The 17135-nt window shown below is 47.9% G+C and overlaps 2 protein-coding genes across 4 annotated transcripts in view; one reads left to right on the forward strand and one right to left on the reverse strand.

The window, feature by feature from the left end:
* The window catches only part of C12H19orf12 (chromosome 12 C19orf12 homolog), a 79275-nt gene that overhangs the window by 2239 nt on the left and 59901 nt on the right, over positions 1-17135 (reverse strand). For 2 of the 3 annotated variants that reach the window (XM_025183694.3, XM_006121203.5), the window contains exon 2: positions 7583-7759. In XM_025183694.3, coding sequence (XP_025039479.1) covers positions 7583-7742 — 160 coding nt within the window. In that variant the 5' untranslated portion in view covers positions 7743-7759. Of the gene's footprint in view, positions 1-7582; positions 7760-16417; positions 16620-17135 lie in introns of those variants that run through there. The other variant, XM_075940178.2, reaches the window with a different exon arrangement.
* On the forward strand, positions 3086-3784 carry LOC149523730 (zinc finger protein with KRAB and SCAN domains 1-like). The gene is given in 2 exon segments (XM_089781603.1): positions 3086-3708; positions 3711-3784. Coding segments are annotated over 2 exon segments (672 nt in total). The 5' UTR covers positions 3086-3110.

The raw sequence follows: 17135 nt of genomic DNA on the forward strand, positions 1-17135 counted from the left end.
CTTATATGATACCAATCAGGAAACAAAACTATCAGTTTGGGAAGTACTGATTGAGAGACAAGTCACCCTAGGGATTACTGAATCAGCAAGTACATGGATTCCAAAAATATGCTCTTACCTTGTGTATAGAACTGACTCGTCCCCTCCCAAGTACACAGTGGGTGGAGGGGAAGGAAGATTCCTATGTGGCTGTCAAAGTGGTAACTGGCCTACTCCAGGGAGAAGTTCTAATGGTACAGTACTATGAGGGGTGTTATTCCGTTTCAAAAGAGAATCAATCCCAACCTGTAAAGTAATTCTCTTTCACATAATACAACAAATGTGAAGTCCTGAAAAATGTGCATCACCAGGAACATCCTGGTCAGCTTCGACTCCTCACGTGTGCAAAGTGGAGTCGAGAACTGCACTCCGCAGCTTCCAGAGCCCTCACCCTCAGGGACTGCTCCAGGGACATCATTTATACACCCACTTCACACGACAAATATTCCTTAATTTGAAAATTGTACTGAGCTTGCAAATCTTCTGGTGATGTTTATGAAATGCTTGAACACCTACAATGGCTGCATTAATCTGCACTCCACCTTTATGAAACCACCAATACCTGATTTAGGGAGCACTACATGCAGAAATCACTGATGTGGCTCTTAGGGCGGTTTCTTACACAATCATTTGTTTTCTTCAGTTAACTTATTCACCAATACACTACCCAGAAAGGGATCCAAGCAACCGCTCTAGACACTGGAAAGCAAGATAAACTGCCTATTTCTCCTGGGACAGACTCAGCAGGGGACCACACAGCAAAAGATAATGATAACCATCCTATCCGGTCTATTGTTAAAGGAAACATGCAGTCAAGGACTCATCTACCCCATAATCAGTTCATATTTCTGCTAAAACAATGAAAAATGCTCTGTAACGAAGCCTAACCATCAGAGTGTTCAGGGCAACCATTAGATCAGTCACAGGATCTCTTACTTCTACAGCCGTGGTCACCAACATGGTGCCCGCGGGTGCCATGGCGCCCGCGGGGACATTTGTATGTGCCCGCCAAGTGCTCGGGGCTGGCCTGGCCCCGGGGCACATGGTGCATGGTGAGCGCCAGCCCCGGGAGCGCCGCGGATTGGCCGCCCGCGCTCTGGGCGCGGGGCGCTTGGAGGGGGCACTGGCCCCAGGCGTGCGGCTATGGGGGGGGCCGCCCCCGGGCATGCAAGTGTCCCCGCCCCCTGGCGGGCGAATGGCCACGCCCCCTGGCACCCGGCAACCTCAAATGTTTGGGGACCATTGTTCTACAGTATAAGAATCTAGATAAAATCAGAGTCCTGTGACTCAGTTACATTCGTATAAAGACAAGGACACACATAAGCACTCGGCCTCCCTTCCAAACAATGCACTTGATTCATTGTGTCTAGTGTCTTCCTGCCAGAGCTAGTCACTTAAAATGGGGTGTACAAGAAAAAACACCTCCTAGTTTTACGGCAGTGGCCATAGCCAGTTGGTTTCATTTGATTATTTCTATATTTATAGTTATTGAATTATCTGAACACCCGTGTTCCCTCTAAGATTTTCCAACCATGAGCAGAGTGAGTTTTGTCTTGTGTTCCAATATTGAGGTCATGTGCGCTGGTTTGGATATGTGCCACTGTGGCACCCAATTTATTAACACACACATTCCTGCCTCTCCCCACCCCCATGCAGCATGTTCCGTTCTTCTCAGTTGCCAGAGCAGACACTATCCCTCCTACTCCAGCCATGTGGCATGTCCCTTTCCTGGCCACTGGAGCAGACACACACACCCCGCCATGCAGCAGGTCCCATTCCCAGTCCCAGCTACCAGAACAGGCCTGGTCACAGGAGCAGATCTCTCCCCTCCGGAATAAAGCCCTTTTCCGGAGGATCTCTTATTCCTACTTTCAAGTAGGAATAAGAGATCCTCCGGAAAAGGGCTTTATTCCGGAGGATCGCGCCAATCTAGACACTTTTTTCCGGCTTTTCCCTAAGCCGGAAAAAAAGCGGCGGACATGTTTATTTAAATCCCCTGCGGATTTCCCTATTCTGACTTACCTGCTTTGCATGACTTTTCCGGAATTAGGGGCCAGTCTCGACGTAGCCCTCTAGGGATGGAGATTCCACCACCTCCCTAGGTAACCCATTCCAGTGCTTCACCACCATCCTAGTGAAATAGTTTTTCCTAATATCCAACCTAGACCTTTCCCACTGTAACTTGAGACCACTGCTCCTTGTTTTTGCCATCCATCACTGCTGTGAACAGCCTTTCTCCATCCTCTTTGGAACCTCCCTTTAGGAAGTTGAAGGCTGCTATCAAATCCCCCCCCCTTTTCTTCTGCAGACTAAACAAACCCAAATCCCTCAGTCTCTCCTCATAGGTTATGTGCTTCAGCCCCCTAATCATTTTGGTTGCCCTCCGCTGGACCCTCTCCAATGCGTCCACATCCTTCCTATAGTGGGGGGCCCAGAACTGGACACAATATTCCAGATGTGGCCTCACCAGAGCCAAATAAAGGGGAATAATTACTTCTCTGGATCTGCTGGCAATGCTCCTCCTAATGCACCCTAATATGCCATTAGCCTTCTTGGCTACAAGGGCACACTGTGACTCATATCCAGCTTCTCATCCACTGTAATCCCCAGGTCTTTTTCTGCTGAACTGCTACTTAGCCATTCAGTCCCCAGCCTGTAGCAATGCTTTGGATTCTTCCGTCCCAAGTGCAGAGTCCTGCACTTGTCCTTGTTGAATCTCAACAGATTTCTTTTGGCCCCATCTACTAATCTGTCCAGGTCACTCTGGACTCTATCTACCTCTCCCCCTAGCTTAGTGTCATCTGCAAACTTGCTGAGGGTGCAATCCATCCTCTTATCCAGGTCATTAATAAAGATGTTGAACAAAACTGGTCCAAAAACTGATCCCTGGGGCACTCCACTAGAAACCGACCACCAACCTGAACATCGAGTCATTGATCACTACCCGCTGGGCCTGACACTCTAGCCAGCTTTCTATCCACCTTACAGTCCATTTATCCAACCCATACTCCCTTAACTTGCTGGCAAGAATACTGAGAGACCATATTAAAAGCTTGGCCAAAGGCTCCGCCATGACATTTGCCAACTCCCTCAGTAACTTCGGATGCATTAAATCAGGGCCCGGGACGACCGAACACTTTGAGAAGCTCATGTTGACCCAATGTAAAGATGTGGGGAACGTGGTCAGGTTCCTTAGCTCCTTTGAGCAGGCCTGTGAACTACACCAGATCCCCCCAGCAGACTGGCTCCAGCAGCTCTTCCCCTTGATAGATCAGAAGGCCACAGGGGTGCTCAACCAGCTGGAGAATCTGCAGCCGGGTGACTACGAATGGGTCAAACAGGCCCTGCCGCACAAGTTCAGGCTAACCCCGGAAATATACAGGAAGAAGTTCCAGGGAGTGCAGAAGGAGCCCAGGGAGGCCTATGCGGATGTGGTTTCTTGCCTGCCGCAATACTGCTGCAAATGGCTGTTCGGGGTCGGGGCCCAGACCGCAGAGGACCTGGTTAAGCTGATGATCCTGGAACAGTTCTATGAAGTTTGCTCGCCCATCCTGAGGTTGTGGCTCAAGGACCGGAGACCAGAGGACCCCCAGGATGCCGGGAAGCTGGCGGATGAGTTCACAGACAGCCGGTCCGGGTGTGAACGGGAGTCCCAGAGAAAAAGGGAATCCGGAGAGGAAGGGAATCGTAAAGAGACCGGTTCTTGGCTGAGCAATGGAGGAAATCTCCTACGGGGCGAGCCTAAGAGACAAGGACCAGCCCCCCCATAGAGACAGCCTGATGAGTCCCACAGAAACTAACCTGCCATTGCTGTGGGCAAAGAGGCCACAAGAGTGCTCAGTGCAGCAGGCACCAGGACAGGTCCCACAACCTGAGACTTTCCAGGGTTAACTGACTGGGGCTGGGGGAAGGGCAGGCCGCCCCAGAGACAGGGGCCGGCAGGCAAACATCAGCTCCAAGTGGGGGAAAGGGCCTCTCAGGCCAACTCCCCTGTGAGATCTGACCCTCTAGAGTTGGATTTCTCTGTGTACCGGGTGGTGGCAGGGCGACCCTGCAGAGCAAGTGCCTCGTGCCCCTGGAGATGGATGGCAGGGAAGTGATGGGCTACTGGGATATGGGTGCGGAGGTGACGCTGGCCCGGCCCGAGGTAGTAGCCCCAGACTACATGGTACCCAATGCTAAGCTGACCCCAAGGGGCATAGATGGGACCTCATTTAAGGTTCCTATAGCCCAGGTGCATCTGAAATGGGGGGCTAAGGAGGGCCCCAAGGAAGTGGGGGTGCACCAGCACTTGCCCACAGAGCTGCTGATGGAAAATGGCCAGACGGATCCCACAGGGCCCTGGTCAGCATCCGTAGCCAGAGCCAGTGAGCACCTGGCAACCCTGACCCAGGGAAGGGTTCCCTGCAGGGGACTCAGGGCCCCATTCTAGCAGACACGGAGTCCAGTAGGGCTAGAGCCCCGGACCCAGGCAAGAGGGAGGGGTAGGGGGGCAGGGAACAGGTCCCTGCCCCAGCTGCAGAATTCCAGGCTGAGGTGCAGGCAAATCCCTTCTTACAGATGCTGAGGGACCAGGCTGGCCTCCGCGCAGCTCAGCCCCTGGGAAAAGGCCACCAGGAGATTCCTATGGGAGAGGTGATTCCTGTACCAGGAATGGCTCCCCTCAGAAGGTGGCGAGGTGGGGGGGTCCAGCAGCAGCTGGTGGTTCCCCAGAAATATCGCCCCAGGCTGCTGTATATGGCCCATGACATCCCATTTGCGGGGCACCGGGGTATTCGATGCACCTGGCTGAGGCTGCTTCAGGCCTTTTACTGGCCCGGGATATTTGCAGCTGTGCAGCGGTACTGCTGGGCCTGCAACTCTTGCCAGAGGGTGCGGAAAGCCCGAGACGAGGGGATAGCTGGGATAGCTGCCTTGAGGTACCAGCCCACCATAAAGGAGCCATTCCAGAAGGCAGTAATAGATATAGTGGGGCCTGCCGGCCAGGCGACCCAGATGGGGAAAAGATACATCCTGGTAGCAGTGGATTTGGCTACCAACTGCCACGAGGTCATGGCTCTGCCCTCTATCGAGGCAGACATGGTGGCAGACATGCTGCTGGCCATTTTCAACAGGGTGGGAGTCCCCCAGGAAGTCAAGGGCCAAGGATCCAACTTCATGTCAGCCCTACTCCAGTGCTTGTGGGAGAAGCACAGGGACCAGCTCACTTGGGCCCCAGCGTATGGCGCCCGGTCCAGCGGACTGGGGGGGGGGGGGGGGAGAGAGGCAAATTCCAGGGGACCCTGGAAGCAGATGTTGGAGGTCTTCATGCACTGTCACCCACAGGACTGGGACAAATACCTGCCCCACCTGCTGTCTGCACACAGGGAGGCACCACAAGGGTCTACCAGGTTCTCCCCGACTGAGCCAGGATGCAGAAGGGGGAAGGACCTCCTGGGATTGCTGAGAGAGTTATGGGAGGGGTAGACCTCCCCAAATTGAGTGTCAGGGGTGGAGGATGTCCTGACTTTTTGGGAAATGCTCACTGAGCTCACGGGTCTAGCCAGAGAGACCATGGGCAGAGACCAAAGGAAGTGGAAGCCTGGGCCTGCACCAGCCATCTCAAAGCCGTGCAGCAGTGGCAGGCCCGAACCAAGGGGAGCACCAATGTCACTGATGCCGTTTTATCTGGCAGGAGGCCCAAACTTCTGTAGGTAACAAGTGGAGTGACCCTGCTCAGTTTGCTCTCGGAGGGGGGAGAGATGTGATGAAGCGGGGGTGCTGTCTGGTCTATAACCTGGGGTTCCCCTGCGCTGTGATGTGTGATTCCCACTGACTCACCCACATGTGTATTGGCCCAGACACCTAGTCCCAGCCTCAGCAGATAACACTGGTCTTCCTCGGGGGAGAGACAAAGGAAGGGAGGCAGTGAGGGTCACCTGGCTGGGGGACAGGGTCTGGGAGCTGGGCAGTTTTTGTAGGGAAAACATGGAGAGGAGACTAAGCAGAATGCTGTGAGTTGAGGGACCTATGCACCCTTGCCCCAAGTGGTCTAGGGCTGCCAGCCCCTGACTCCTTGGGTATGTTTAGACTGCATCCCTCTGTCGGCAGAGGGATGCAGATTAGGCAGGTCAACATTGCAAATGAAGCAGGGATTTAAATAGCCCGTGCTTAAATTTGCATAAAAATGGCTGCCATTGTTGCAGACTCCGCACTTTGTCAACAAAAAGAGGCAGTTTAGAGGGGGGATTGTCGAGAAAGAAAGCCTTTTTCGACAGATCGCTTATGCCTCCTGCAAGAAGGTTTACAAGATGTGTCGAAAAAGGCTTTCTTTCTCCACAATCCCCCTCTAAACTGCCTCTTTTTGCTGACAAAGTGCTGAGTCTTCAAAAACGGCGGCCATTTTTATGCTTCATTTGGAATGTCGATTTGCCTAATCTGCATTCCTCTGATGAAAGAGGGATCCAGTCTATACATACCCCTTATGTCCACATCGCATCTATGCTGTGCTGTATCCTGAAGAAGCAATAAACCCTCTCTATTCTACTGGCTGGCAGAGTCTCATTTTGCTGCTTCGGGGGTGCACCCCGATGATGACGTGCCGCCACAACATCTCTACTCATGTCAGTATTCCCTTTGTGGTGTATGGGACTGTTTGTGAGAATAAACTTATACACATGGCTCAAGCATTTAAAGGATTGTGGCAGAAGTAACATCAGTAGTAAGCTAACTTTAATGCCACAGAAGGTGGCATTAAAAGAGATATCTGGATTTCTCTTCCTTTGGTTCTCATTGCTACTAAGTTCAGGGCTTTAATATTTTTGTTATACAAAGAAATGCTAATTGACAGGGAACACAGGGTTCTGAAAAAAACTAAATACACCCAGCGTGACAACAACCACAGCACAAAATTTTAAATAAACAAACCTTATTATCAGAAGCAAAATGCAGGACAATGTAGCACTTTAAAGACTAACAAGATGGTTTATTAGATGATGAGCTTTCGTGGGCCAGACCCACTTCCTCAGATCAAAAGTGGGTCTGGCCCACGAAAGCTCATCATCTAATAAACCATCTTGTTAGTCTTTAAAGTGCTACATTGTCCTGCATTTTGCTTCAACTACCCCAGACTAACACGGCTACATTTCTATCATTATTATCAGAAGGATATTTATATTAAGGAAGGATACTCCTTCCCCCTTCCCCCCCCCCCCCCCCCCCAATTATGGTAAGACTGGGAAGATTTCCTCTCTTTCATTTTATACCCAAATAAAACAAATTTCTATTAGGAGTAAAACTGGAGTCTCCAATCCACTTTTTTCTATCTACCAAAGATCTGTAGGAAATGATCTGATAAGTGTTCCCTCAGGGGAACTCCACACCAGCCATAAATTTAAGCTGAAACACTTGGCACAGAATATCTTTTTACTATCAGAAAGTAAGATGAAAACCCGTTTTACCTTCTATTTAAACTACACCATATCTCAATTGTTTAAATTCCTTAGTTCAACAGCTTATCTTATTATGGACATAATCATCTTTGCTCAAATGGTAGAGTGTTTACCTATGGCTATTCCAGGTGGGCCCCCCATTAAGCCCCCAACAAATGCTGTTGCACCCGCTACTAGTGCTCCTTGTCCAGAATGCTTGATAGCAGCCTTCATCTTCCTCTCCTCAGAGATACGGCACAACAGGCGCATCACGTCATTAACGTCGATTGGCATCTTGGCTTGTTAGGACCCTGAAAGAGATATATTTTAAGGTCAAGTTTATAAAAAAGGATCAGTTCCTAGAATAACATTTCTTCTTCCAGAGACCAACAGTTCCAGAGACCAACACTTTTACAAGTACCCAATGAAGCAGGGAAGTAGGTCAAAGGCGTTGCATAATTCCAAACATATTTGGTTTTGTTCAAATTTTTATCTGGTCACAGTCATAGCAAAGAAACATTTTAAATAAAAGTTCTGCCTATATGTACATTGTGTTGTCTTTAACCTTGAACAATTGCCATGTCCACTCAGTGTTGCAAACAGCTACATGTGAGAAAAGAAACACTCAGTCTTACCTCAAGATAGGACTAGCAGATTGTAATTCACAATCATCCTTAATTCTGGCATTTCCTAACTTTGCAATATTAACATATTTTTCAATGCAGATTTGTGTGTGTGTAGTATACATTTAACTTAAGTCACTTCCTTACTTTCTTGTAAAGACAGGCCCTTAGGAATAAAAATGAAAGCAAACAGTGCCAGAGAGGTGGGAGGGGTTTTTTTCAGATTAATTTTAAAGTTGGAAAGCTATTTCATAATGAATAATTAGATCTCTTTCTGTACCATTTAAAAGGGCAATGAAAAATGTTCCTAGCGTGCTAGTACATAAGAACCACCATTTGGGATTTGACCCTACTGAGCTAGGTGTCAAAAAAATAGACCACCACTAACAGAAAGTCACTGCCCCCAAGCATTTTACAATCTAGGTGGTGATTCACTGCAGCTCATCCAGGCCCACAAACAAGAAAATTCATGAAAAGGAGCTCCCAGAGCTGCAGGAGGATGCATGAGGTGAAAAGGTTAGATTGGGGGTGGATAATGTGGAACAGACCAGGGGTTGGGGAGTAGGTGAGATATGAGGCCAAAATTAATTGATGTCAGGCCAGGAAGGTACAGAAACAACATGGGTTGGAGTGTGCGCCTGATTAATCAACATGGGTGAGGGCCAAGGGCAGATGTAGGACTTAGGTTGCATTATAATTAACATTTGTAAGTTTTGGGACGAAGTCGCTGAGCCACAAGCAACACTTTATATAATTTTGGGCAAATGTAAAAACCACTGTGTTTGCTACAAGATGCCAGTGAATATGTATAATTAGGTGGATAGAGACAGTGAGACAGGAGAAATGCTTTAATATACATTTTTAAATATCCCTGTTTCTCTTACCATGTGTTCCTTATCTGTCTAAATAATAATAATAAAATGCACTATACCATTGTATATGTTGTTCAGATGCACTGTACTGTCACACACTGCTCCCAGAGCTACATATATTCTTGATTGGCTTCTCAGTGAGACACTTGCACAGAGAACTCGACTGAACTTTTATCCTGGTGCAGTGATAAACGGTAAAAATAGTTTCTACAATCTAGATAAAGAGCAACAGCTAACAGAGAATGAATATGAATAAGGCTTAATCTTGTGAAAGTTCTACTTCCTCAATTCAAAGTAACCACAATTCAGTCTGAATGAAGGCCTAACAATTAGCAATTAAACCTGGACTGATACCGAGCACCCTCAACTTCTGCCAAATTCTGTGCTTGCCTCCAGCCCATCAAGAGAAATGTACAGTAAAACTCCATTGGTCCGGCATCCAATGCTCTGGCACTCCTGATGGTCCGGTACCATCGGGAACCCGGAAGTGCTCTGTGGCAGCCGGACAATTGGAACCCCGATTCAGCCGCTGCTGAAACTGACCAGCAGCTGAATCGGGGAAGCCGGGGGCAGAGCAGCTGGGGTGCTGCCGGGTTGGTCCTGTAGCACTGACCCTCAGGGCTGCGGGACCAACCCGGCAGCACCCCAGCTGCTCTTGGGGACGCCTGGGGCAGAGCAGCTGGAGTGCTGCTGGGTTGGTCCCACAGCGTCGAGGGGCGGCGCTACCGGACCAACCCGGGAGCACCCCACCTGCTCTGCCGCAGGCGTCCCTGATTCAGCCGCTGCTGAAACGGACCAGCAGCGGCTGAATCGGGGCGCCTGGGACAGAGCCAGACTATCGGAACGGGGAGGGGCTATGAGGGATCTGGGGTGGCATCCCCTGGGTCCTAAAGGTGCCTTATTATCGGAAGTTTACTGTATATGCATACATCCTCCTGACCTCTCTGCAGCATCCAGTACTATCAGTCACTAAACAGCCTTGTCAAACTCATGACAAGCTGCAGAAGTGAAGAGAAACAGCCTTATCCTTGGGTCAAATCCAGAGACTTCATGAGGGCACCTGTTCCTCCAACTCCAGGCTAAGGATGTCAATCTTTAGTTGACTACACAATTAACCAATAAGCCTGGTTAATCTATTGACTACATGTATTCCCCACCCCCCTTTGCTGCCTCTGATAAAGGCAGCAAGGGTGGCGGGAAATGGGAGCCAGTGCCCATGGGGAGCTGACTTTTAAGCTGGCTCTCCACAAGCCCAGATCCTGCAGAGCAGCCTGCCACCTCCCTCCCCCAACATGATGCTGTCTCTGAGGGGTGGGGGCAAGGGAGACTGCCACAGAGCAGCTTCTGTCTGTGGTGGGTCCAGGCTCTGTGGGATGCCACTACTGCCCCTGTCTGCAGGGAGCTTGGTTCCCCATGGACAGAAGCTGCTGTCACCCAGCGCTGCTGCCTCTGATACAGAAGCAACAGCATGGGGTAGCAGGGGTTCCCTGGGAGTGCACTGGCTACCATTCCCAGGGACTATTGAATAATTGTTTAACTGCAAAGTTTGGATGTGGTTATACAAGTATTCAATTAGTTGATATCTAACATCCCTACTCCAAGTCCCCCACCCTGAAGCAGAGGGAACAGACAGTAAGTACAAAATATCAGGACCAAGGCGGGGGGGGAGGGGGGGGTGCGGTAATAGGCACTTCTATAAACAGAAAATCCCAAACATGAGTATAAGGGTGAAGATTGAAATAGCCCTTTTAATGAATTATATCCACCAATATGACATTATGCAACTTCATGAATTGTAACCACTTTTGGACATTAGTAGCCTGTTAAGAATTACCTTGTAAGACTCCATTATTATAACTTTTTTTTTAATATTGTAACTGAAACCCCATTTTAAACAGTTAATACATTGTGACTAGAAATAACTCCATGTTGTAACTGAAATCCAATTTTAAACTCTGTACTGCCTTGACTCTGTTTACAGTTAAGTATCTGTCTGTAATCTCATTTAGAAATGTAAATGTGGGTGCTCGTGCAAAGGAATCAGTCCCCCGAAAGCCTCTGTTGGAGAATGAGGGTCCTGAAGCAGAAACACTGTTTCCAGAAATTGTATCTGTTATCCATACCTCACAGAGAGGAAAAAAATACCGGACATTCTACTTCAGCAGTACTTGAGCATATATGAAAACCGAAACACAAATTGGGTAAACTCCAATGTCAAAATGGAAAGAGAAACAAGACAGGAAAAAACAGCAGTCACCACTTATTGCATGGTGTTTCAATGGCCAATGTGAAGTGAATTGGTGGTTTGTCTGGTTCCCAGAAGACAGATTGCCACATGATAAAATGTGTCAGAGAAGGCAAAGGTTAAATAGGCCGCCCACATGGCCCTCCAAGACACACTCGCTTTTTTTAAAAAAGGTTGTTTTTCAATTTCTTTTCCTTCAACTTTTTTCTGCAATTTCACTTAAAATGTTAAGAAAATGCTACCACATTGTAGATCTCAGTACGCTACATCAGCAGACAGAGTATGTGTGCATCTCTGTGTAAATTATCCCATGCTAGAGAATTTGAGTTTAACATCTCCACCCTCTCCCAAACAAACAATTTCAAAAAGCTGGAAGGTATCTGTGGAGTTTTAAATGTACATAAAATCTGGGTTATGAAATACAAGACAATTGCCTTAACAGTAATCTCTAGGAATAAAGAGCAATGGACAATTACAGGCCTAATAACCAGAAACACAGCTGTTCATCCCATTCAAGTCCTGCTTTTTAAATAACAGTCATTCAACAGAAGTAGTGAGCTGCTTTTGCAGGTCAGATAATACAAAAAAGCCTGCTCATTAAAGCCAAAGTAGACAGCTCACGCCCAAATGAAGTTACGCTTTTTTTGTTTAAAAAAAATCAAATAAGCTTTTTTTCTTAAACACCAAATGTGTGGTCCTGAATATTAAACTCTAATGGAGCCTCAAACCTAGGTTTTTAAGTTATACAACATTATTTGCTAAGAGGCTTCAAGCCACTTCTACAACATGATGTCCAATTCAAAGATTTCCACTAGACAGGCATAACACTGTCCTGAAACTGGCAGCTAGGACTGTCAGATAATTCTTCAAAGGACACTATTAGGTGCCATAATAATACAGTACTATGTTATAAAAATGCATTGATAAGACCCTGGAAGTTCTGAAAGGTCAGCACCTAAAATGGCTAAGGCAATCACCTCAGCCAGTAATCTCATCCAAAAACCTTTAAGAGTGAAATTTACTGTATTTCAATAGATGTAGTTATTCATGTGAAGAGATTTCAATAATTCTGACCCTATTACTTCTCTTCTGGCAATATTCTCCATGAACGCTTCAATGAAAATAGGAAGATACTAATTTTTAAAATGGCATATATGAAGATATAAGCAATGGGGTTTGAGTGCACATATGGTATATTGACCAGTCACAAGTCTTTTCCATTTCATTCACCACCTCCCTCCCCAGGCTCACCCGCTACTGCCAAGTTAGACATGAATTCTAAGTAATTGGAACCAACTCTGCCACTTTATCAATACTGTGGTAGATCACTGCATCTGATTCATAATCCCTGGTCTGTAAGCACAATGTGTGTAGACAGATTGATTCAAGCACAGGAACAAGATTCACAGAGCTGATCACGGACCAGTTTTTAAAATTTGATTATGTAACAGCCAATCAGTACCTACACAATAACTCAAACATTGGTTTAAAATAACTAAGAAAAGCCACCAAGAAAATACTAACACTTCTGCATACAGCATGTCAGTAGCAGGCTGAATTAAACCAAAGTGATTCAAACTGATAATCTTAATCATGATTTAAATCAACAAACAGGAAACCTTGATTTACATAAGTGATTTTAATCTTGCTTTGCATTTTTACTCTAGTTATTTTCCTAGAGAGAGGTTAATTCTCATTCATTGGCAAGCATTAAAACATGTTGATTTCTAAACAATACAGTTTTCACAGAAAATTTCCTTTTTGGTACTCAGGGGCACTATTTGTACATTGAAAGCAATTATATAGCCTAACATACATTTATTTAGATCTTTCATTTTTACATTTTGTTAGAAGATGGTGAAAACAAACATTTCTTATTTACTAGTACATCTTTTATTTGGTATTTGTGGCAAACTGCACTTGAAAGGAAAATGGAATTCAATTAAAGATGTTCAAATATTTTAACAAGGTAAGCCAATAGAGTCTACCACTCAATTAGCAGCCACCTTTACTCTTGTGTGACTGTAACGTGATAGTAACAGAAAGTTACTCAGACGTTTGGACAGTTTCTGTCAAATTTCTGTAGAAAGCATATATAGTGATTCAAATTGATATCTATAGTGATCTTCATATTGACTGCACTAGAGAATAAAAAAGCAGGCAAGAAAACTTAACAGATCCCTCCATTAAATCGCCTCTAATTTCTATATATCCTTTTTATGCATTTCTGTTACACACAGACATTTTAGTTTCATAATCTAGCCCCAAATGGCTGTTATTACAGACACTTCTGGGACATCTATCCTAGTAACTAAGTAGAGGACTGGCCTGTTTGTTACACAATCACCATATGATCCCAGATACTGACTGTTAGACACAGTGATTCAGCAGATCTCAAAGGTCTGCCTTGATGATTATCTGGGGACAGAAATCCACAAATTGCTGTAGCAGAAGTGCTCCTCCCAAAAAAACAAGAGTAAAAACACACCTATCTACAAAAGGAAGATCTTCCTCTCTAGAGAGCCCCTGGGTACATTCTTACTGCCCTGAATGCTACTTGTGCTCCTGATTTCTAAATAATTTACTATAGTACAGAAACCCCTTGGCAAAGAATCCCATTCTTTAGAAATAACTCTCACCTGAGACCACACAAACTCACTGCATCAAAGATTTCACACATGATGGCTACGTCTACACTGGCCCCTTCTTCGGAAGGGGCATGCTAATTTTGAACTTGTGAATAGGGAAATCCGCAGGGGATTTAAATATCCCCCGCGGGATTTAAATAAACATGGCCGCCGCTTTTTTTCCGGCTTGGGGAAAAGCCGGAAAAAAGCGTCTAGACTGGCGCGATTCTCCGGAATAAAGCCCTTTTCCGGAGGATCTCTTATTCCTACTTCTTATTCCTACTCCAGCAGACCAGGGAGACCCGAGCAAAGCCACGGAGGCGCAGAGGTCCCGCCGCCTCTGTGGCTTTGCTCCTGTCTCCCTGCTGTGCTGGGGGGGGGGGGGGGTCCCAGGAGACTCTCCTAACCAGGAGAATTGTGCACAGGGAGACAGGAGCAAAGCCGCAGAGGCAGGGGACCCCGCCACCTGTGCGGCTTTGCTCCGGGGCAAAGCCGCATAGGCAGTGGGGTCCCGCCGCCTGTGCGGCTTTGCTCGGGTCTCCCTGCTGTGCTGGAGAGACAAGTCCCCCCCAGCACACCAGGGAGACCCGGAGCAGCTTTTCTCGCCCCGGAGGACGCGGTGGCGGGACCGCTGCGCTCTGGGCGGTCCCGCCGCCCATGAGCTCCGGGGCGAGAAAAGCCCCGTTCGTAAGTGCGGATCCGACATAAGTCGGATCTGCGTAAGTCGGGGACTGCCTGTATACTGTATTTATTGTGAAAGTGTGCTTTATGGTCTTGGAGTAGAAATTAGCCACTAGTTTGAGTGATGACTCATTCAGGCATGAGAAAGAAAACATTCCCTAATCAGCAAGGTTCTAATGCCTCCCCCTCTTACAAAATACAGGACTATGTAGCACTTTAAAGACTTGTTAGTCTTTAAAGTGCTACATAGTCCTGTATTTTGTTTCAGCTACACCAGACTAACACGGCTACATTTCTCCCCCTCTTACCACATCCCCAAACAGTCCCCAAACAGTCAATGGAAAACCAGTCAAGACAATTAAAAACCATTGAAACCACTTGGAGGGAGAAAGAAAAATTATAGAAGACAGGAGACTGCCTAAAAACAAAACACTCACCCACACCAAAAAAAGCACAAACAATGAGGAGGAGTCCTGTGGAACCGTAAAGACTGATTTATTTGGGAATAAGCTTTCATGAGATGGAGCCCACTTTGTGAGATGCATCTTGTTTTTGCTGAAACAGACCCCTCAAAAAAAAGGTCACCTCTACTAGAGAATTGGTAAGACTCTCCTTGGGGCATATAAGAATAATGGTCAAGTCCTACATCCTCACCTCCACACCACACCACACCAGACCATCAATTAATACAATCCTCATGGCTTTCTAGTAGTTAGCGCAGCATCAGGGAGCCAAAACATTTAGCTCTATTCTCAATGTTATCTCTGGAGAGTTGTATGACCTAGGTAAAGCTACATCACTTATTTATGCCCCAGTTTCATCATTTGTAAGAGGGGGAATACAACCTTTTGTACAGTCCATCCCTTTCTCTGATAGAAGTGCAATAGCTTGCACATGCATAAACTGTGAAAGCATATGATCATAATGTAATTTTCATCCCCTCTGTCCACAGGTCCCTTTCTCATACTGTGCCTAAAATTCTGACTCTAGGCTCTTTAGAGTCAGGGAATACACCTCTTCCGGACAAACTTATATCAATGTGCAAACTGACCAGCCAAAATGACAGGTGTGAGTGAAAGGGTAAAGGAAAGCATCTCTAAGGGCAGCAAACACCACCCTGGAACAACCAAAGAAAACAAAACTATTATACATCCAATCCTTTTTTAAAATATTCAATCCAAGATTTTAAGCGTGTTTGTAAGGTGATCTTTGATACCTCCTGGAAGCTTGACAACATTTTAATCTAATTTCAAATAACTACATCCACAAAAACGTAGGATTTGGTTATATCGCCTGGAGAAGGACATGGCCATGCCTACTGGGGGAAAAAAACCAAAGCACGTGATACAGCTCTACTTGTTTCCAGTCCTGGGGATGTCTAGCAGGGAAACATGCTCCATCGCGTTGAGGGGAACGCTTCAACGTGAAAAGGAAAAAACCCCACTCCCCGCACCAAGGACCTTGGAGCCGTGACCGAGGCCAGACACGCCCTGTACTAACTACACCAGCCAAACCGTGACGTGGAACCGCACAGGCCGCCAGTCCCTAGCCTAGGGGCTGCTAAAGCCGATTCGGCAGGGCTGGTCCATGGAACCAAGGGCTCCCCAAGCGGCAGAGGCCCCCCCGCGGTGACGGCATTTTACAGCCGGAAAAGTGCGGTCCCCCCCGGCCTCCTCGCGATGCGCACGCCGGAGGCTCTCCGCGGCCAGCCCCAAGGCGGCCGAGCAGAGCTCTGGGGGGCACGGGAGGGGGGCGGAGCGCTCCCAGCTCTGGCCGGGGGGAGCGGCTCGCTACATACCACCGGCCAGACGTGCTGTGCTGAAGCCCGCGGGACCCCGGCCCCCGCCCGCAAGCCGCGGCCCCCAGCCCGTGGCCCCTCGTCTCCGCCGCCCGGGCTGCCCGTGCGGCGCCGCCTGCCTACCTCGGCCCGCTGCAGCGCGGGGAGCACCGGGCCAGCGCAGCACACGGGGGTGGAAGGGCCCGGGACGTTCCAATCGCCGAATGGCCACGTGCGAGCGCCGCAGCCCCTGAGAGCCGCCGGCCGGCCGGCGCGAGAGCCCAGGGGAAACACGTGGGTGGGGACGCTGATAGGTTGTGTCTCGTCCCCGCCCGAGTGCCCCGGATTGCTACGTAGGCCGGGCGGGCGAGGCTGGTTTCTCGTGTCCCTGAAGGGGCTGGGAAAGTAACGCCGCCAGGCTGGCCTGGGCCCCACCCTATAGATGCGGGGACGAGGCCCCACCGCTGCACTAGTTTCTATTATGCAGGTGGTTTACAGTTTGGTCAGGGGGTGAAATTAACGTAAATTTCTTACAGGTACTGGCCTTTCACAACCCCCCTGGGGGCTTCAGTGCATCTGTATCAGTGTCTACCAGCTCAGTTGTAACGCGTACAATTTGAGATGATAGATACTGATAGTTACACTCCCTCTCGGGAGCGTCCTCTTTTTTGAAAGTTCAAATATGGTAACCCTAGGCAAAGGCAACATTTCAGGGGCAAAGAGAAGCTGCAGCCACACTTACCCTAGTCTCAAGGCAAAGCTCGCAGCCTGTCCCCCCCCCGGCAGCTGGGAGCAAGAAGAGGTTTTAAACTTTGTCTGGATCTATATTCAACAAAAAAAAAAAAGAAAAAAAACCTCAGCG

This window comes from Pelodiscus sinensis, chromosome 12 (genome assembly GCF_052426305.1).
Source record: "Pelodiscus sinensis isolate ZL-2025 chromosome 12, ASM5242630v1, whole genome shotgun sequence".
In the NCBI taxonomy this organism is placed as follows: Eukaryota; Metazoa; Chordata; order Testudines; family Trionychidae; genus Pelodiscus; species Pelodiscus sinensis.